The sequence below is a fragment of the Otolemur garnettii genome, unplaced genomic scaffold (assembly GCF_000181295.1).
Source record: "Otolemur garnettii isolate 467f Iridium unplaced genomic scaffold, OtoGar3 scaffold00087, whole genome shotgun sequence".
NCBI classification, from domain to species: Eukaryota; Metazoa; Chordata; class Mammalia; order Primates; family Galagidae; genus Otolemur; species Otolemur garnettii.
In genome coordinates, this window is record NW_003852482.1 from 6,907,482 (window position 1) to 6,929,185 (window position 21,704).

Genomic DNA, 21,704 nt, shown 5'->3' on the forward strand with positions numbered 1-21,704 from the left:
AAAAGGAATTTCTCCTAAGTCTTTTAGCCTCAGCCCCCACAAGGGTGGAGAAGTTAGATTCTGGGAAGAAACTTGAAGATAAGAAAAGGAGGAAGGGAGGGGTGGATTCCAAATAAAGCCCCGGGTAAAAAGTCCCAAGTTGTTCTCAGAAACTTAACCAATTTGTACCCCTAAACTATGTAACTTCTATCTCATGATTTGTGAGCTAATGTACCCTAAGTTAGCATGTACCTCCACCCTGAATTGTGTAACCCCCAATGTATACCCCATCTTATGATCATGAAGTAATGTACTTGTGATATATCTTGTGATTTATGAATCAATATGTACCCCCCACCTTGCGACCCCACTTTAACCACTATGATTGGCTTCTGTATTGCGCTAGCTTGCTGAGCACACCTGACTATGCAGAATAATGGTATAAAAAGGCATCTCACCTGCCACTCGAGGCTGCTTGCCTATATGGTATCAGCCCACCTGCAGGTGTACCAAATTATCAATAAATTCTTATCAATTAATTGCATCTGAAGTGGGGTCCGTCCTTCTCTCTGGTCTGCCATTTATCTCAACAGCATGATAATGACAGAAATAGGATACTAAAAATGACCCATCTAGCAACAAAAAAATTTTGAAATGAGAAATACAGTTGGTAGGTGAGATTAACCGCAGATTAGACAGTATAGAAGAAAAGATCACTGAATTTGAAGACATAGCAATAGATAGCACACTAAATAAAGCTGAGAGAGGGCTCGGTGCTTGCAGCTCAGCAGCTAGGGTGCTAGACACATACACTGCAGCCGGTGGGTTTGAACCCAGCCTAGGCCTGCCGAACAACAATGACAACAACAACAACAACAACAAATAGCTGGGTGTTGTGGCAGGCACCTGTAGTCCTAGCTACTCGGGAGGCTGAGGCAAGTGAATTCCTTTGAGCCCAAGAGTTTGAGGCACTCTACTGAAGGCAACATAGTGAGACTCTGTCTCAAATAAATAAATAAATAAATAATAAAAATAAAATAAAGCTGAGAGAGAAAATAGACAAGGAGGAATAGAAAAAGGAGGAACAACCCAGCAGCCAATGGAACAATTAAAGTATCTATAAAAGCTAATTAGAGTATCAGAAAAGGGAGGGCAGAGACAAAAATAAATTGAAGAAAAAACTGCCAAAAATGGGCTCAGTGCCTGTAGCTCAGTGTTTAAGGCACTGGCCACATACACTGGGCTGGTGGGTTGGAATCCAGCCCGGGCCTGCCAAACAACTATGATAACAACAACAACAACAATAATAAAAATAGTTGGATGTTGTGGTGGGGCCCATAGTCCCAGCTACTTGGGAGGCTGAGGCAAGATGGTCACCTGAGCCCAAGAGTTTGGGGTTGCTATGAGTTGTGATACTACAGCACTTGAGCCTGAGCAGCAGAGACTGTCTTGAAAAAATAAAACAAAAATAAAAAATAAAAAACTGCCAAAAATGTCTCAAATTAATAAAAAAATTAACAGACTCAATCTCAATAAATCCCAACTAGAATAAACATAAGAAAACCATGCCTAGGGACATGTGAATCAGATCACTAAAAATCAAGAGAAAGTCTTAAAAGCCAGCAGGGGAAAAAAGACAAGACACACAGAGGAACAAAAAGTAAGTTTTTAGTTATACTGATAAAGACAAAAAGGACACAAATTAGTGGGATAAGTAAAGAAAGAGGGGCATCACTATCAATCCTACAGACATTAAAAGGATATAAGAAAAAATATGAAGAACTTTATGTCAATAAAATTGACAGATAAAATGAGCAAATTCTTCAAAGGATGAAAATTACCCAAAGTAGACCCAGGAAAAAATAGATAAATAACACTATACAAATATTTAAAAAAAAAACAAAACACCTTATAAGCCTTACACCAAGAAAATTCCAGGCTAAGATGGCTTCACTGGCAAATTGTATCAAACACTTGTGAAAGAATATTACCAATCCTATGTAAGCTTTTTCAGAAAATAGAGAAAGTGAAAAGACACTTTTCTTTTTTTTGAGACAGAGTCTCATTCTGTCACCCAGGCGAGAGTGCTGTGTCATCATCTTAGCTCACAGCAACCTCCAAGTCCTGGATCCAAGCAATCTTCCTGCCTCAGCCTCCCATGTAGGTGGAACTACAGGTGCCTGCCATAATACCTGGCTAATTTTTCTAAATTTAGTAGAGATGGGGTCTTGGTCTTGTTTAGGCTGGTCTTGAACCCCTGAGCTCAAGAGATCCTCCTGCCTCTGCCCCCAAGAGTGCTAGGATTATAGGCATGAGCCACCATGTCCAGCCAAAAGGTACTTCTAAATGGATTAGGGGGTGTGGGAGGAACTCTTACCCTGACACACAAACCATACAGAGATATCACAAGAAAATTACAGACTCACATCTCACATAAAAATATACACACAAAAATCTTTAACAAGATTTTAGCAAATAAAATCCAATAATACGTAAAAAGATAATACACGATGATGAAATGGATGTTTGTCCTATAAATGCAAAATAGGTTTAACATTCAAAAATCAGTTAATGTAATTATCATACTAACAGAATACAGAAGAAAACATCTCAAAGGATGTTGAAAAGCATTTGGCAAAATTCAATACCCAATTATGACATTGAAACAACACCAGGTCAGGAACTGTGCCTCACACCCGTAAGCCCAGCCCTTTGAGAACCTGAAGAAACCCTGTTTCTACAAAAACAAACAAACAAACAAACAAATTACTAGGCCTGATGGCACATCCCTATAGTTCCAGCTGCTCACGAGGCTGAGCTAAGAGGATTGCTTGGTCTAAGAGTCTGAGGTTGCAGTGATCAGTGGCTGAACCACTGTATTCCAGCGTGGGCAGCAGAGTAAGACTCTCAACAAGCAAGGAACAGAAGGGAACTTCTCTGACCGCAACATATACAGCTAGCATCAAACTCAGTGGTGACAGGCTTCATGTTTTCTACTTGAGATCAGAAATAAAGTAAAATGTCTGTTCTTGGCTCAGTGCCTGTGGCTCAAGTGGCTAAGGCGCCGGCCATATACACCTAAGGTGGCGGGTTCAAATCCAGCCCAGGCCTGCCAAACAACAACGATGGCTGCAACCAAAAAATAGTCAGGTGTTGTGGGGGGTGCCTGTGGTCCCAGCTACTTGGGAGGCTGAGGCGGGAGGCTCACTTGAGCCCAAGAGTTGGAGGTTGCTATGAGCTATGATGCCACAGCACTCTACCCAGGGGGATAGCTTGAGGCTCTGTCTCAAAAAAAAAAAAAGTCCGTTCTCACCACTTCTATGCAACTTATTACTACTGTTTCTAGCCAGTGCAATAAGGCAAGAAAAAGAAATAGGTAGAATAAAGATCTGAAAGCAAGAAGGTAAAGTTGCCTTTATTTTCAGATTACATCATCATGTATGTGGAAAACCTTAAGGGATTTACATAGTAGGTACTAGAACTAATAAATGAATCTAGAAAGGTTGTAGAATACATGCTTATTACACAAAAATCAATTGAATTCTATGTATGAGCAATTAAAAATAAAACTTAACTCCATTAGCATAAAAATAAAATTGTTAGAAACAAAATTAACAAAAGATACGTAACTATAAAACATTACAAAGGGAAATTAAACAAAATCTAAATAATGAAATATATCATGATCATGGATTAGGAGATGATGTTGTTAAGATGGCAATTTTCCTCAAATTGATCTACTTTTTAATGCAATCCCAATTAAATCCTGGCAGCTTATTGAAGAAATTAGTAATTTATTCTGAACATTTATATGGAAAGGTAAAGGACCCTAAATAGCCAAGACAAACTTTATTTATTTATTTATTTATTTATTTATTTTTGACAGAGCCTCAAGCTGTTGTCCTGGATAGCGTGCAGTGGCATCACAGCTCACAGCAACCTCCAACTCATGGGCTTAAGCAATTCTCTTGCCTTAGCCTCCCAAGTAGCTGGGACTACAGACGCCCGCCACAGTGCCCGGCTATTTTTTTGGTTATAGTTGTCATTGTTGTTTGGTGGGCTTGGGCTGGATTCGAACCTGCCATCTCCGGTATAGGTGACTGGTGCCTTAGCCGCTTGAGCTACAGGTTCCGAGCCCCATAACAAACTTTAAAAAGAAGAATAGAGTTGGAGGTGTTATGCTACTTAATTTGAAGACTTACTGTAAAACTGTAATAATCAAGTCAGAGTGTTTTTAGTGTAAGGACAGGAATATAAATCAATGAAACAGAAAAGAGAGTCAAGAAATATACACATGATGGATTGATTTTTGACAAAGATACTAAGATAATTTAATAGGAAAAGGATGGAATTTTCAAGTAATGGTGTTGGAACAGCTAAATATCAGTATTAAAAAAATAAACCTTAACCCTGAATCATAGCCTACATGAAAATGAACTTGAATTGGATCCAGGACCTAATTGTAAGTGCTAATGAATGTTTTCAGAGAAATGGAAGCTGAAAGAATTCATCACCAGAAGACCTGAAATAGAAGAAACGTGTATTTTTTGTTTTGTTTTGTTTTGTTTCTTTGAGACAGAGTCTCAAGCTGTCACCCTGGTAGAGTGCTGTGCTGTCATAGTTCACAGCAATCTCCAACTTGGACTCAAGCAAACCTCTTGCTTCCGTTTTTCTGTTTTTAGTAGAGACAGGGTCTAGCTTTTGCTCAGGCTGGTCTTTTAACTCGTGAGTTCAAGCAATCCACCTGCCTCAACCTCCCAGAGTGCTAGGATTACAGGTGTAAGTCACTGTGCCTGGCCTAGAAGAAATATTTTTAAAAGTTCTTCAGCAGAAGGAAAATGATATGCTGTGTATAGAAACATTGGTCTATACAATGGAATGAAAAGTGCCAGAAGTGAAAATATATGGATAAATGTAAAATACATTCTTTCCTTGTTCTTTTTTTTTTTTTTTTTTTTGAGACAGAGCCTCAAGCTGTCCCCCTGGGCAGAGTGCCGTGGCATTACAGCTCACAGCAACCTCCAACTCCTGGGCTCAAGCGAGTCTCCTGCCTCCGCCTCCCAAGTAGCTGGGACCACAGGCGCCCGCCACAATGCCCGGCTATTTTTTGGTTGCAGCCATCATTGTTGTTTGGCGGGTCCGGGCTGGGGATTCGAACCCGCCACCTTAGGTGTACGTGGCTGGCGCCTTAGCTGGCTGAGCTATAGGCGCCGAGCCTCCTTGTTCTTAATAATAGCAATATTTGTGGCTCAAGTGGCTAAGGCACCAGCCACATACACCTGAGCTGGCGAGTTTGAATCCAGCCCCGCCCTGCCAAACAATGACAGCTGCAACCAACGACAACAACAAAAAATAGCCAGGCATTGTGGTGGGCGCCTGTAGTCCTAGCTACTTGGGAGGCAGAGACAGGAGAATCACTTGGGAGCTATGATGCCAGGCACTCTACCCAGGGCCACAGCTTGAGGCTCTGTCTCAGGAAAAAAAAATAATAGCAATGTTATTATGGGTTTTGTAGACATAAGATCTCTGACAGCAAAAGCACCAAGTGGACGTTCCAAGGTTGTACTATTGTAAGGTGCCATACTATTGGTTGAAGGTAGACTGTGGTAAGTTAGAGATGTATATTGTAAATCCTAGGGAAGCCACTAAAAAAGCAAAAAAGATCTAAGGCATGAAACAATAAAAATCCTCAAAGAAAGTGTGGGGAAAACACTTGAAAATATTGGCCTAGGAGAAGATATTATGAAGAAGACTTCCATGGCCATTGCAACAACAACAAAAATAAACAAATGGGACTTAATTAAACTGAAAAGCTTCTATACAGCTAAGGAAACAACAACCAAAGCAAACAGACAACCTTCAAAATGTGAAAATATATTTGCATTTTATGAATCAGACAAAAGCTTGATAGCTAGGATCTATAGAGAACTCAAATTAATCAGCAGCAACAACAAAAAAGACCCAACAATCCCATATATCACTGGGCAAGAGACATGAATAGAACCTTCTTTAAAGAAGACAGATGAATGAAAAAAATGCTCACCGTCCCTAGTCATCAGAGAAATGCAAATCAAAACTACCCCGAGATTTTACCTAATCCCAGTGAGAATAGCCCATGTCACAAAGTCTCAAAGTTGCTGGTGCTGGTGTGGATGTGGAGAGAAGGGAACACTTTTACACTGCTGGTGGGACTGCAAACTAATACAACCTTTTTGGAAGCAAGTATGGAGAATCTTCAAAGAACTGAAATTAGACCTCCCATTTGACCCTGCAATCCCATTACTGGGCATCTACCCAGAAGAAAAGAAAAATCCTTTTATCATGGGATATTTGCACTAGACTGTTTATTGCAGCTCAATTTACAATTGCCAAATGTGGAAATAGCCTAAATGGCCCCCAACCCAGGAATGGATGAACACGCTGTGGTATGTGTATACTGTGGAATACTGTTCAGCCACTAAAAAGATGGAAACTTTACATCTTTTGTATTAACCTGGATGGAGGTGGAACACATTCTTCTTAGTAAAGCATCACAAGAATGGAGAAGCAAGAATCCTATGCACTCAATATGAAGGCAGCAGATGAGCTAATACAAGGAAGAGAGTAGGGGAATGAGTAACTGGGAAGAGGGGACGCAGGAGAAGGATGGGAGGTCACAGTGTATAGCACCCCTCTTGGGGGCTGGACACAATTATAGGAGGGACTTTATCTAAGAAATGCAATCAGTGTAACCTAATTCTTCTATACCCTCCATGAATCTCAAACAATAAAAATAAATAAATCATACGTGCCAAAATTCCTTTTTAATACAAAAAAGCAAGTACCTAAATATAAACAAATAAAAATTTGATTAAAAAAGTAAAAAAGAAGTATAACTAATAAACCAATTATTAAAAATACTTTCATTAAATCCAGAGCAGAAAAATAACCTAGAATGTGGAAAAAACTAAATTTACACATGGGGAAAGGCTAAGTAAGTTAGAGAGCATCAATATAATAAAATATCATATAGTTGTTGAAAATGTTTAAGTAGGCACCGCGCCCATAGCACAGTGGTTATGGTGTCAGCCACATACACTGAGGGTGGCAGGTTTGAATCTGGCCCAGGCCAGCTAAACAACGACAACCTCAATAAAAAATAGCCGAGGGTAACATCGTCAGACTCTGTCTGTCTTAAAAAAAACGTTTAAGTAGAGTTTTTAATGGTGTAGGAAAGCATTTATGATATAATCTTACATTTTTAATTTTTTTTGGTTGCAGTTGTCATTGTTGTTTAGCTGGCCCGGGCTGACTTTGAACTTACCACCCTTGGTGCATGTGGCTGGCACCATAATCATTGTGCTACAAGCGCCGAGCCAGAATGTTAAAAGAAAAAAATTTTTTTTGGAGACAGAGCCTCAAGCTGACACCCTGGGTAGAATGCTGTGGCATCACAGCTCACAGCAACCTCCAGCTCCTGGGCTCAAGCGATTCTTCTGTCTCTGCCTCCCAAGTAGCTGAGATCACAGGCACTCACCACAATGCCTGGCTATTTTTTGGTTGTAGCCATCATTGTTGTTTGGTGGGCCGGGCTGGATTCGAACCTGCCAGCTCAGGTGTATGTGGCTGGTGTCTTAGCCACTTGATCCACAGGTGTCGAGCCCAGAATGTTAAATTTTTAGAAGCAAGGTGCAAGGTATATATATTTAAGCCCAGATATATACTTATATTTTAAAGTATAAATTATATACATATGGACTATAAAAAGTAAAGTATACTTTAACCTAAATAACTTTGCAAAAGGATTATAAGCATAGAAAAAAATACAACCAAAAAGAAATATAACAAATGTAAGAAGTGTTTGTAACTAGTTGGTGAGATGATGGGTAAGTTATTTCTTATTTTCTTTCTTTCTTTCTTTTCCTTTCCTTTTCTTTCTTTCTTTTTTTTTTTTTTTGTAAGACACAGCTTATCACTATGGTTAAAGACATAATCACAAGATTTTGGGAGGCAGCCAGGTTAGGGTTTGGGTATTGGTTCTGTCACTTGCTAGCTGAGTGCCTTTTGGCAAATCAATTTCTTTGTACCTTTGTTGCCTCCTCTGCAAAATGACAATAAAAAGTGTTTACCTTGCTGTGTTGTTTTGAGGATTCAGTGACATAACGTAAATAAAATGTGTAGCAAACGTTTGCAAAGTTAATATTCATTCATTCATTATTAGCATGGACATTAATTTTTTTTTTTGAGACATAGTCTCACTATGTCACCCTTGGTAGAGTGCTGTGGCACCACAGCTCACAGCAACCTTCAACTCTTGGGCTTAAGCAATTCTCTTGCCTCAGCCACCCAAGTAGCTGGGACTACAGGCGCCAGCCACGATGCCCTGCTATTTTGTTGTTGTTACTGTTGTTTAGCAAGCCCAGGTCTGTTCAAGCCCACTAGCCCCAGTCTATGTGGCTGGTGCCCTAACCACTGAACTACGGGCACAGAGACAGCATGGACATTAATAATGAGAGGAAAATAAGTTTTAAAAACAAAACTTCTTTTGAGAGAAACTCTCATTGACAAAGGCAGTGGCATGTAGGTCCTTGAGGTCAGGAGCTCAGACACACCCAGAGCAACCAGCACTCAAATCTTCCCAGTGAAGATGCTTTTGTTTGGAAGGAGCAGAAACACCAGCTAAATTCCTTATGAGAACACCAGGGTCAAGAAATGCCACCAGGTTTCATGAAGTACCAGGATGGAATGAGCCTCCAAGCCCATGATCAGCTCTTCCCACCTCTTTCCCCGCCAGGCTTTCCCACCCAGGTGCATGGCCTTAAGCGGTGCCTCATTTACTCGGCTCTCTTCTGGCCCAGTGCAAAGGAATTCCTGGGGCTGAGGTTCTGATTGGCCCAGGTGTCCAGCTATGGTCCAATCAGATACAACCAAGGGGGGGGAGGGTTGTCACAGCACAAACATGGCTGCTTTGGGTCCTAGTTTAGGCGAAGTGGCCCAACTCTTTTTCCCTCTGTGCTCCTGCTTCTTTTCTTACTTGGGGACGCTTCCTCCTTCATAGGTTAGGCTGTTTTAGGCCACTGTGAGGCCATGCAGCTGTGGTGGGGAAGCGTCATATGGGCAGTCATGGCCACCATATGCAGGAGGTCCCTGTGGGCTGTGAGTAAAGGTGATACCCAGGGAAAGGCATAGGCACACTCCCCAGTGCCATCCCTAAGCTCTCTTTGGCTTTCCTGGCACAGGCCACAGGGCTACTGTTGGTGACAAAATCCCAGGCTGCTGGGCTACACTCTGTTCCAGGTGGGCACATCTGGTTTCCTAGTTTTTGCTGGAGAGGGATTGACTCTCCAGATAAACAGGCTGTCTGGGAAACGGTGGCCTTCAGCAGCAATTAAATCAGAAAACACAAATGTTGGGCTAAGAAGAGCATAATTGACTACACACACACACACACTCTCTCTCTCTGTAGAAATAGAGAAACAAAAGACTAATGTATCTTTTTTTTTTAATTGTCATTTTATAGCTCCCACTGCAGCCCCCAGCCTTCCCTAGGATGACCACTTTTGCAGACACAGGGGGGTAGTAACTGGGGGGGGGGCACCAGGAAACAAAGCTGGGGTCTGGCAGCCCCACTATGCTGCCAGCCAGGGGAGAACAAGTTACAATTACAAATTATCACAACAATTAGTGCCTGTACTTGGGAGATCTGCAAAGTGAGGAGGCCCCAGCTCCTCATTGTCCACAGGTCTATTTGGCAGTGACCTTGCTCTGGAGACGATGATATTCCTTCAGCCTGTAAACCAGATTCAAAACAAAGAAAAATGTAAATTAACAATAACAACGTGCACTCTGTTCAATTAATTCAGGCAGAACCCGGGTGGAGGGGGCAGCTGTTTGTTAAGATGTGTGTGAAGTTGTCCTTTTTTCTATTCCCTCTCTTGCCCTGGCCCCTCCTGCCCTCCAATTGGGATAATGTAATTAATTTAACTTAGGGGGGAAACATTGTTTGTCATTGTTGATGACAAAGCATTTAACTGGCAATGGGAGAAATGAAGAGGCCATTATGAAAGCCCAATGTGTTCTGGGCCATTTAAAAAGGTTTATAGAGTCATAAAATACAAACAGAGGGTGCAGGAGGCAGGGGAGGCGGAGGTGACTGTGGGGTGGGACAGGGTCCAGAGTGGTTGGACTGGACTCAGTGTCTCCCTGGGTCTGAGGTGGCTCCAGGTACAAGAGATGAGCCCTGGGAGAAAATGGCTCTCCCAGGAGCCCTTTCTCACTGTGGCTCTGTGGCTGGGGCATGTTGTTAGGGGGAGGAGAGAGACTCCACCTTCTTCTCCCCATGAGAAGGGAGTTGGTGATGAAGACCCCAGAGCAGGACAGACAGGCCCTCCCAACTCCAGGGCTTTGTGGCTGTGTGACCCTGGGCAAGTTACTTAATCACTCTGGGCCTGTTTCCAGGGAACTGCAAATCTGTGTAAGAACTAGATGAGATAGGCTAGGAGAGTGCCAGGCCCTGGCTTAGTCCATGACAGCTGCTGGGGATGAAGGAGCCTGTCTGCCCTTGAGCACACCAGCCCCAGGCTAAGCACACTTGCTGCTGAATGTTGGGCTCTGGCTGTAAGCCAAGGTCTGGCTCTCAGGGATCACATGGCACTGTCACTACACCTGAGAGGCAGGTACAGTTAACACCCCACTTGCGACTCCCAGAGGATTAGAAGGGGCTGAGATCACACTGAAAAGCCAGAATTTGAACTCAGATATGAGTAACATCAATGATGACATGTACCACCCCGGGGTCATGGAGATCTGTGTGGCGAAGATGGCTTCCATCTAGACCTACAGCTTAGGGATGGTGCCAGGAAGCCCGCTTTTCCGCTCTGGGCCATCTCCATATCTGACCTGCCCAGGAAAGGAGCTCATAGTGGAGTCCCTGTGGCTGGAGGGGATGGGGTGAGTGTGAGAGGCATGGGGCAGGACACAGGGACCTGCCACCCCAATGTCTAGAACCCCCTATTGCTGCCAGCTGTGACAGCATGGCTCCAGCCCTACAGGGAATGGGAGGAGGAGGGGCCCAGAGCAGGCAAGGAGGCTGCTGTGGGCAGATGGATGGGAGCGTGAGGTTTGCCTAGGGCCAGTCAGCCATCAGAGTGGTCAAGGTCCCACACCTGGGAGGCTCAGAGGGCCCAGCGCATCTCACCTGAGGGAGTTGATGTTGATGAAACCGGTGGCATCAATCGGCTCATAGTCGCCCTGCACATTCATGCTGCAAGGGGAGGAGAAGCTTGTCAGCTTGCCGGGCCTCACTCTGCGTTGGAAGGACCACTGGGATCTGGGCCTTCCCCCAGTGTGGGTCCAGCCTTCCCTGAACTTTGGCTTTTTGTTCTGCTTCTGTCCAACCCAGGGAGCCCCACTGTGGGTCAGGCACCACGCCGGAGGCAGGGGAGCCCTAGTGGAGCCCACAGCAGCCCTCCCTGCTATACACAGCAGCGGCAGGAGACCTGGGAAGCTGTCCCAGCTTGGGTCCTGGTCTAGCCAGTACTGGCCCCATGAAGTCCTCCTACAGACTAGAGCCCACCAGCTGTAAATGGGGGACACATATCTGAGCCTCCCTTGCCCTGGGAGCTGCAGTGAACTCAGAGAGGAGTGTCTAGGAACAGCGGATGGTGTCCAGTGGCCTGAAGGCTCAAGACAGCGCCAACTAGAACAGCCCTGATGGTGTTTCTCAAGCAGCAGGGAGGCCTCCAGCATTCACACCAAGACTGGCCCACTGAGCCACTTTTCACCTTGCTTATGCAACAGTCAGACCCTATGTGATCCACCCCGAAGCCCAAGCACCCCCACCAGCTTGGCATGGAAGGATCCCGGTCTGCTGTGTCCAGCAGGGCAGGCTTCCCCTGCAGTTTCTACCTGCTGGACCGGCCGGCCTCCATGGTTTGGGCTCTTCCCTTAGCTGCTCTCCTGAACCCTCCCAGCCACAGCAGTCATTCAAGTCCAGCCCCCTGGGTTTGCATCCTGGCACTGCCACCCATGAGAGCTTAGGGCAAGTGTCCCCACTCTCAGGACCTTGGTCTCCCAAGGGAGCTCTTCTGCCTCCTGGCTCCACGGGAAATGTGCAGCTGGTGCCCGGTCCTCAGTGAGTGCTCACTAGGACCAGCACTGTTCATTCATTCACGTGTTCAGGTGCACAGGCATTTATTAAGCACCTACTACCTGCCCTGCCAGGTGCTGAGGCATCAAGAGCAGGACGAGCAGAGCCCACAGGAGGCAGGCAGGGCAGACACAAGCTATTCATTTTCCCTTGCTGTATGCAGGGTGTAGAGCAGGGCCCCTACTCTACAGGGCCACACTCTGAGCCCCTGAGAGAACGGGGGTCCCTTGTCTACAGAACCCCAGCTTCAGGACAGAGCAGACTCAAGCTTCCCCATGACAAAAAGGTGGGCTGTCCCCTCAGGAGCCCTCTACAGAGGAATGGGATTGAGAATAGGGGATCTGGCACTTTTCAGGACCCTGAAGCTGGGCCTCTGACTTGTTCTTGGTGGACGGCGCAAGAACAAATGAGGCTCTGTGTCTGCCAGCCCAGTGACTTGTTTAGGAATTGGGCTCTTCCCCTATCCCCAAGCCCACCTGGGCCCTGACCTTTACCAGGCCTTGAAGTTGGCACATGGAATTCTCAGCAGAGTCACTCCATGCTGCCACCCTTCCTTGGCCTCCCCCCTCCCATTCCTGTGGCCCCTCCAAGGCTCAGACACTGAAGCCACCAGGAGCATGTTCCCTGTAAGGGGAGAAGATTCCAGACTGCCACTGGGCACCCTCCCTGTGCAGAGCAGGTGCCCAGGAAAGGCTGGCGAAGGCAGGTGCTCAGCCCCTCCCCCCACGTCCACTTGTCCTTTCACCTCCATCTCTCCTGAGTCACCCCCTTGCCCAGGACGGGCCCCCAGCACCTGCAGAGGCTGGCAGCCGGGACAGACTTGCCTCCACAAAACTGCTGAGGGTTCCAAGGGTGCTTCTCAGGAACTGAAAACCTCCTTTTAAAATTGTGGTTTGGGGTGGGGGAGTGGTGGTGGAAAAAGAGTTTACAATGATTTTTTTTTTTTACCTCCCCTGATGGTCTACAGAAAACCTCTGTGCTTTTATTTTTGCTCATTCGAGTGGCTCTGACCTGCTCTATAATTACGTTACTTTCTACCTACTGTGCCGCGGCATTTCCAGTTCTGCTACCTCTCGCGGCTTCCTCGCTGGTCCCTGTGACGCTGTCACTCAAGGGCTTTCAAGTCAGCGATGTAGAAATCAAAAAGAAAAGGGAAATGGTCGGAGACACAGTGAGAATAAATGCTCCTGCTTTTCTCTCTTTTTTCCCTTTTCCCTTTTTACTTTATTCATTTAATCTCCCTGAGTGAGACTGTAAGGCTTAATGAAGGGTTGGACAGATTATTAGAGGCTGTTGATTTGGAGGGGGAGGGAAGAAAGAGCCAGAGAGAGAAAGAGAGAAGATAATTTGACATTTACCCCGACTGATCTAAACTGATTCGGTTATATTTATGGCTTATAAAGTGTTTAGAAAGATTGAAGGGGGGAGAAACTCAACATGGCAAGGAGAAGGGAAAGAAAAAAATAATATTGACTGCCAAACAAAACTCGCACTTTAATTCCCAACTGGCCTCCGAGGGAAAGAGATGGCCTCAGCCTGAGCTCAGCTGGGAGACCCATGTCAGGAGGGGCTGCCTGTCCTATAGGAGGCTGCCCCCACCCTGTGTCTGGCCAGGTGATTTCCAAAGAGGACACCTTGGACATCGATGCAGGCCACTCTCTCCTCGATGTTGTAGACACAGGAGCAGCTAATTGTCACCAGCTGCCTAGGCCACTGAGGTCTCTCAGCGCTCCAGGGCACCTTATCAGCCACCCTCTGCCTGCTTGAGGAATCTCCTCAAGGCTGTCTTTGGTCTTCTTCTAGTCTTACTCTACACTGTCCCCTGGGCGTTCTCCTCTTGGCTTATAATGCTCCGATGTCTTCACCCAGGTTTCTTCTCAACTGTAGACCCATGTGTCTGACGGCTGACTAGATAGTTCTCCTGGGCTCACCCATACTTGAGATATCTAAATGCAAATACACCCATCCTTCCTCCAGAATGTCCCTCAACTCAGGGATTGCTACCCACATGTGCCCAGCTACTCAGACCCTCCAAAACACCATCTTCTTACATCCAAGCCCTTTCAACTCCACCTCCTATATATTTGTCAGCTCCTGCTGCTAGCCAGTCCCAGAACCATGAACCTGGCCCATGCTACCAGCATTTCCATGGGTGCCCTTATCCCCCACTCCCCTGCTTGAATCTGTTCTCCAGAGTACCCAGAAGGACCCTCTAAAATCACAGCTCTGACCTTGTGCTTTCCCTATAAGATCTGGCTTCAGCCCCCCTCCACCTGCCATGGTTTGGATAGCAAGGAGCTTTATAACCCAAATTATTATACCCAGCCAGAGTATCTCATACTTCCTCACAGCCCATCACTACCTAGTCTAATTGCACATTCTGATGATCATGTGATCTTTGTCTTTCTCTTCAGCTTGTCTGTAAGTTCCACACAGGCATAGATGGTTTTGGCATGCTTCTGTGTCCTGCACGGCACCTGACCCGTACTCAGGGACAGAGTTGTTGAGAAAGCCAATCAGAAGAGACATTGGATGTGACCTCCTGTGCCCAGGTGGGGTGCAGAACAAGGTGTTGGGCACTTACCTCACCAGCTCCTCATTGTAGAGAGACAGAGGGGACTCCCGGCTGAGGACGTACACCTGGCCCTTGAAGACGGACACCTGCACTTTCCCTTCCACCCGCTCCTGGGACTTGGCGATGCAGTGGCGGACAAATTCACACTCTGGGCTGTGCCAGAAACCTGCGGGAGAATGTGAGGGCTCTAGGGAGGCCTGCTGTGCTTCCCGCCTTGGGCCAGGGCATGGGGAGGACTGGGGTATAGGAAAGGAGCCCCGTGTGTGCCTCACCTCACTATGGCAGACCCTGACTTCCTCTGGGATCTCTGCCTTAGTCATGTAAATGACTGAGTGTGGGAATTTGCTTTCATTTTCCTGTCTACTAACTTTTTAGGGGCCCATGGGTAAGGAGGTGACCATTTAAGTCACTTCTGAAGGGTCAGGAGGAGGGAAGTGACCACCTGCTTCATACATTTGGGGAAGTGTCATGGGCTAGGCACTAGGGATGCAGTGGAGAAAAGACCCTATCCCTGACCCATTGGGGACTCCAATCTCACAGGAGAGGTAGGAAACCTCAGACAGGATTCAGAGCCATGTGCCTCCCAGGGCTGGTGGTGTGGGTGCCCAGTATGGGCAGCTGGGTGGTGGTCAGGGTCAGGGAGCCATGGGGCGGTGTGGCCTCCACCTCTCTGTGCCTCTGTTTCCCCATCTAGTGAGTGAGGGTGACACAATAACATTGCAAATGGAGCCTCCAGCACCAAGCAGGTGACTCAGCAGCAACTTAAACTAGAATCCTGGGAAGAGGCCCCCCCACCATACACAGGCCCCTTGGAAATCAGCAGCTGGTTTCTACATACTGCTAATATTTTCACATATATTAGCAGAGGGCCGAGGAAGGGAGGCTCAGGGAGCTTGAGGAACCAACACCTCCAGCATGCAGGGTAGAGGTGCAGAGCCTGGACTTGACCTCTGCAGGCCCAAAGTCTAACCACTCTGCTTCTTGTGATAATCTCAGTGCTTCCCCTCTGTGATTGGAACATCCTGTGGTCTGTAGGTGGGGGTGGGAGGTGCCTGAGGAATATAATCCCTTCTCTCCCCTCTGCCCTGTGCCCAGAGCTCTAAAAGGCCAGGGAGGGGTGGTGCCCAGTCCCCACATTGCCCCGGGCCTCCTCTCTAGTCTCTGCAAAGGGAGGCTGGGCAGGCAGCCTCACACAGGGGGAGGGATAGGCAAGGCTAGGGTTTCCCTGAAATGGAGCTGGGAAGGTGAGCCCACCTGGGCAGCTGCAGGGCCAGATGGCGCATGATCTCCCGCCCTGATAAAGGGCCAGGTCAGCCCAGGGGCTGCCGCTATTGTTGGAGGCCAAGCCCACCTGCCCCTGCTGAGGCTTCCCGTGGGAAAGGGGATCAGACTTTCTCTGGGATGAGGTCCTGGGGCTCCCAGAGGTGGGGGAGGGCCAGGCTGCAAGAGAGAAGGTTGGCTCCTCACTCTGCAGTGTCCCACCTTTTGAGTTCACATTCCAGCCCCACCTTGACAAGGGACATAACTCCCTATACTTCAGTTTCCTCATTTGCATGATGAGATAATATTACTAACCACTCTGCAGGGCGTGTGTGGGTTTAATGAGAGAATGCACACAGGGCTCTTCACGTTTGGTACTTGCGGTTTGGACAGCCTGACCTCTGCCGACCCCCCACCGAGTACAGGGAGACAGGGACACAGACAGGGAGAGCGCCTGTCCAAAGCCACACAGTGAGACTGTGGAACAGCCCAGGCTGGAGAGAGCACTCCCAACTCTGGCCCAGGGCTTTTCCCAACATACCATGAGACCCCCTGTGGGAGGGAACACTGATGTCCCCGCAGCCCCACCATGCCCCATGTCCTGGGCTTAGCCATCTTTCTGACTGAGTTGGGATAATTAGTCCATTAAGTTCCCAGGTTGGAAGACAGGCCAGAGATGGAGCCAGAGATAGGGAGGACAGAGATCTGCCTGGGAGCAACTGGCCTGGGCTTTATCTCAGGATCTTCTGCCTCCCTGCCTCCCCCTCACCAGGGGTCCTCTGCTCAGGTTTTCTTTTCCCAGCGGGGATGGGGAGCCTGGCTCAGCTGCATGGGGGGAGACCCTGCACTTTCCAGGCCTGTGATGTATGGGGGGGGTCTGGGGTTCAGCCGGAGAGGCTCCTCCCTGCCACTGGGTCCTGCCTAGCACTGTTTTTGTGTGTGTGTGTGTGTGTGTGTGCAGTTTTTGGCCAAGGCCAGGTTTGAACCCACCACCCCTGGTATATGGGGCCTGCGCCCTACTCATTGAGCCACAGGTGACGCCCCCACCTAGCACCCTGCAAAGGGATCTTGTTTTCTTGGGATAACACTCTGCAAGTCGTCCACTATACCCGTTTTATTGCTGAAGAAACTGAGACACAGGGAGGAGGTGATCTATGGCCTCTAAATGAGATGCCCCTTTGGGCCCCTCCAGGGCCTGGAATTGAGGTTTTGCCTGGCTGACCCTGGAAGCTGGCCATGGAGGGAGAGAGTCTACCTGAATCTCACAGAACCATACCAAGACATTTGGGGATGGGGAGAAGAGGGGGAGGTAGACAGGCTGACCTAACACACAGACGCAGGGAGGCAGTAGTCACAGAAGCCAGGGCATCTAGGGGTGGGGCTGGCAGGACGGTTTCCCTGGCCTCAGGATCCTCCTCTGTGCCCCGAGGAAGCCCAGTGCCATGCAGAGTCTGACAAGGAGCTAGGTAGGACAGAGGAGAGTCCTGGCATGTCCTCCACCTGGTGCCATTTATTTTACAGGAGGGGAAAGTGAGGCTCAGGGAGAAGACAGGCCTGCCCAAGATCATAAGTGCAGCCTCAGGCAAGGAGACCCCCAGTCTCCTGCCCCTCATTTGGAAACCATGGCAGGCATTTGTAGTTATTTCATGCACATCGATACTCCTCCTAGCTTGACACCCTTCAGGGGCTTTGCAAATCTTCAGATACTCAGCCCTCACCGGAGGCAGGGCCAGTTACTATCCCCACTGTTCAGATGAGGAAAGAGGCATAGGGAGGTCCGTAGCATGCTCAAGCTAGTCCCTGGTATGTACCATTTGTGTGTCCCTTTGGTAAGAAATCACACCAAGCAGCCCTCTGAGCCATAGGGGACTGGCTGCTGCCTGAGGCTGCCCTTGACCTATATGGGGGACTGGGTAGAGTTAATACTGTGATGAAGACCTGGGGTCAGCCTCTGCTCCTCTGTGCTGTTCCCTCTCCTTTACTGTGAAGTTTTGTTCCTGGTGAAATCTCTTAATGGCTGTACTCATTTTGGGATTTAGAGGGCCTGTAGCTGGGCTGATGGATCAGGGACTCACCCCAGACTGGCTGGAGTAGATCACCATGCTTACAGCCAGGAGCCAAGCTGTGCCTGCCCCAGACACCTTGGGCTGCCCTGTCCATGAGCTTCCCCCTTGATCATGAGAGCTTGGCCTCCGAGGCCACCTGTCCTGGACTCAGAGCCACCAGTCACCGGCTGTGAAAGCTTGGACAAATGTCTTCACCTGCTGGGCCTTGCTTTCTTTATGCCTGTGCAGCTAAGATTAGATAACACCCATCAGGTGCCCAGCCCAGGGCCTGGCAGCAAGGCAGCGGGTCAGTGGCAGCCAAGGCCGCAGTGGGATTGGCCTCTGCCCCACTGGGTGCTCTCTCCACTGCAGCCATGTCTTAATGGCTCTCCCACTTTGTAACGAAAATCCAACTTTCAGCCTTGAAATCCTGCTGAGCTGCAGAGCCACAGGAGACAATGGTATTTAAACACCTGTCTGTACCTGGGAAGCGGGTGGGGTGACTTGGCTTCAAAGCTGCCAGGAACAATGGAGGGGAGAAATAATGCCAACCAATAAATAACTCTGATCCCTCCTGAAATCCCAAGATGGGTTCCAGTGCTTAGGAGGGGTCAAAGGAAACAGAATCTTGGAATGGAGGCCAGGGGGAGGAGGACTTGTCCAGGTATCTGTCAGTGACATTACTGTTCCCAGGTCCCCTACTGCCCAGGCCCCCACAGATGTCAAGAGCAGCCTCAGGCAGTAGCCTGTCCCCCTATAGCTCAGAGGGGCTACTCAATGCAATTTCTCCCTAAATCAGGGACATGCCAGAGCTGACCTGGCAAACGTTTTTAGGAAAGGGTCAGAATGAACATTTTGGACTCCACAGGTTATTCGCTCTCTTTCAAACTGCTCAATGCTGCCATTGTAGCTGCGGAGCAGCCACAGACAGATACTGGCTGTGCGCCAACAGAACTATTTATGGACATGAAATATGAATTTTTATATCATTTTCACATGTCATGAAATAGCATTTAATTTTTTTTCTTCCTCACTATTTAAAAATATAAAAACTATCCTTAGCTCCTGATCTGAACAAAAACAGGTGAGAGGCTGGATTTGACCGAGGGACTGTAGTTTCGGGACCTCATTTATAAGCGTGAGGATTGGATTTGGAGTCAGAAGGCCTGGATTCCAACTCTGTGACAACAGGCAAGGGGTGGAAACTCAGTCTCCTCGGCTGTAAGACAGGGCCCCACCCACACCTGGTGCTAATGTCACGCCTGATTGATCCACACATGGGCTGTGTGTGGTGGAGGCTCAGGCCCTGGAGCTACCCCAATCGCTTCATGGTCAAGATCTGGTTCCTGCCTGCTCCTTGACCAGAGCTGGGCTGCGTGGTTGTTGGTGGTGGTGGTGGGGGGCCTCCCCCTTGGGCAAGTACATGTAGCAGCTCCAGGCCTTCCCTGGAGAGAGTCTGACCTGGGGTCAGACCCAGGATCAATTCTAGTTGAAATTGTACAATTTGTACAAGCTCCTTCCCCCTGTGCCTCAGTTTCCTCAGCTGTAAAAGGGGCTACAGACCTCCTAGGAAAGTTTTGAGGATTCCATGGGATGGCACAAGTTCCCACACAGCTGGATAAAGGCTGGCTGCCACAGCAACGACACGTGGTGCTTCCCTGGCCTTGCTTGAGCAAGTCACAGGTGGTGGAGGCAGCCAGATACCTCTGGGGGTGGGTACACCTCGCTTGACACCCCATGAACAAGGCAGGTCCTGGTGTCCCTTCTTTGTCCCCTGCACTGTCCTGCAACCTCCTTCATCCTGCACCTTCCAGGGTCTCACCAGAGGATGGCAGCAGGTGGTGTGAGAGGAGGGTGCTGATAGGAAGGGGAGGCCAAGGCCCAAGAGATGGAAGAGGATGTGGGATCCCGAAGGGGCATAGCTGTAAGGTCTTACACACCAGTGTACACCAGCTCAGCGAATTTCAAGCCCAGGCCTTGTTTGATTTTGCGTACTTCCCGATCCATGGTGAAGGCCTCGATGTCTAAATGAGCGTGGTAAAGGATGGTCCCTGCTGGGGTCTCGTAGATACCTAGCCATTTTTCCAGGCAGGGGGAAAAGGAGAAAAAAGAGAGAAACGCATGAAACCCAAACTGTCAGCAAATGACAAAAAAAAAAAAAAAATAATAATGACTCGTCTGACAGGAGACAAGCCAGTCGGACCCATTCACTCCCAGCTTGCTGCAAAATGCATCTGTCATTATGTTCATGCTGGGGCCACGACAGTCCACTCTGCGGCTTGTGGAGAAAATGTCTAGATGCCCCCCTTTGAAGAGGCCCTCAGACGTTGGAAAATGACAGGGTTTCGGAGCAGCTTCCCCCTCCTTCCCAATGCATGCCCACCGGCCCGCGGCTGAAAACCTGTAATTAAAGCGACTATGGTAGAGCCCAGGGCCCCAAATATCCCTTCCTCCCTTCCACCAGGGAGCCAAGGGAGGGGGATGGCTATGCACATACATGGACACGTGTATACACACGTGCCACCTTCAGCTCGTGGGCCCTGTAGCCAGGGCTCTCCTGAGACCACTGGGGTGGCAGAGGGCTGGAGCAATCACTCGGGCTAATCCCACTGTACAGATGGCGAAACTGAGTCCACCAGACAGGACTTGCCTGACATGCAGCTGGGAATATAATTGAGGTCCCCAAGTCCCTGACCATTGCTGCCCTGTGGGTCAATTGGCCGTGGAGGCCCACAGCTGGAAGGTCAGTGGCCAGGGTCTTGTTCAGGGCCCTTCCTGTCACCTCAGGCCCATTTTCTCTATCTGTTAAACAAACCTGCTCAGACAAAATGTTTGAGTGACACAGAGGCACCTGGCCCTGGCCGACTGGGGCACTAAGAGGCAGGCTTGCCCACACTCCATGGCCAGGTCCTTCTTACCCCCTCAGAGTGGCCTCTTACGTGGGTTCAGCAGAGCTGTCCCTCGGCAAACCTGCCCTGCATCTGCTGTCTGGACAGAGGGGGGCCAACAGCTGCCCCATCTCCCTAAATTCTACCCCCCAAAGTCCTTTCTTCCCACCATATAATGTAATAGCATTACATTACAGGGGCAAGGTTTCGGTTACCTGAAAATTTTACCACCACTGTCTTCCCTAATTGGCTGCTTTAAAAAACACAGAAAGGATTTGTGCACCTGTGTTCGTAGCAGCATTAATCACCACAGCCAAGAGATGGAAGCAACCCAAGTTGCCATCAACGGACGAAGGGAGACACAAAATATGGTCAGTGTGTACGATGCAATATTATTTGGCCTTATAAAGGAAGGAGATTCTGACACACATCGCAACAGGGATGAACCCTGAGGACATTATGCAAAGTCTAGCAAGCTGGACACACGTAAATAAATCCTGCAGGACCCACGCCTGAGGCCCCTAAGCTAGGATGATGGGCGGCCAGGTGTTCATGGGGACAGGGATTCAGTTGGGGAAGATGAAAAGTTTTGGAGATGGCTGGTGGGGATAGTCATACGACAATGTCAGTGTGCTCATTGTCACTGAACTGTGCACTTACAAATGTTTAAAATAGTAAATTTTATGTTATGTGTATTTTACTACAATTTAAAAAATGCTTTAGGCTCGGCGCCTATAGCTCAACCGGCTAAGGCATCAGCCACGTACACCTAAGGTGGCGGGTTCGAATCCCCAGCCCGGACCCGCCAAACAACAATGACGGCTGCAACC

General features: G+C 48.2%; 1 protein-coding gene across 2 annotated transcripts in view; it reads right to left on the reverse strand.

The window, feature by feature from the left end:
- Window positions 1-9,443: 9,443 nt before the first annotated feature.
- The window catches only part of ASS1 (argininosuccinate synthase 1), a 50,069-nt gene continuing 37,808 nt past the window's right edge, over window positions 9,444-21,704 (reverse strand). For both annotated transcript variants that reach the window (XM_003794898.3, XM_023516116.1), the window contains exons 13-16: window positions 19,927-20,058; window positions 14,691-14,847; window positions 11,156-11,221; window positions 9,444-9,748 (exon numbers count right to left, since the gene is read on the reverse strand). In XM_003794898.3, the coding sequence (XP_003794946.1) occupies window positions 9,703-9,748; window positions 11,156-11,221; window positions 14,691-14,847; window positions 19,927-20,058 (401 nt within the window). In that variant the 3' untranslated portion in view covers window positions 9,444-9,702. The remainder of the gene's footprint in view (window positions 9,749-11,155; window positions 11,222-14,690; window positions 14,848-19,926; window positions 20,059-21,704) is intronic.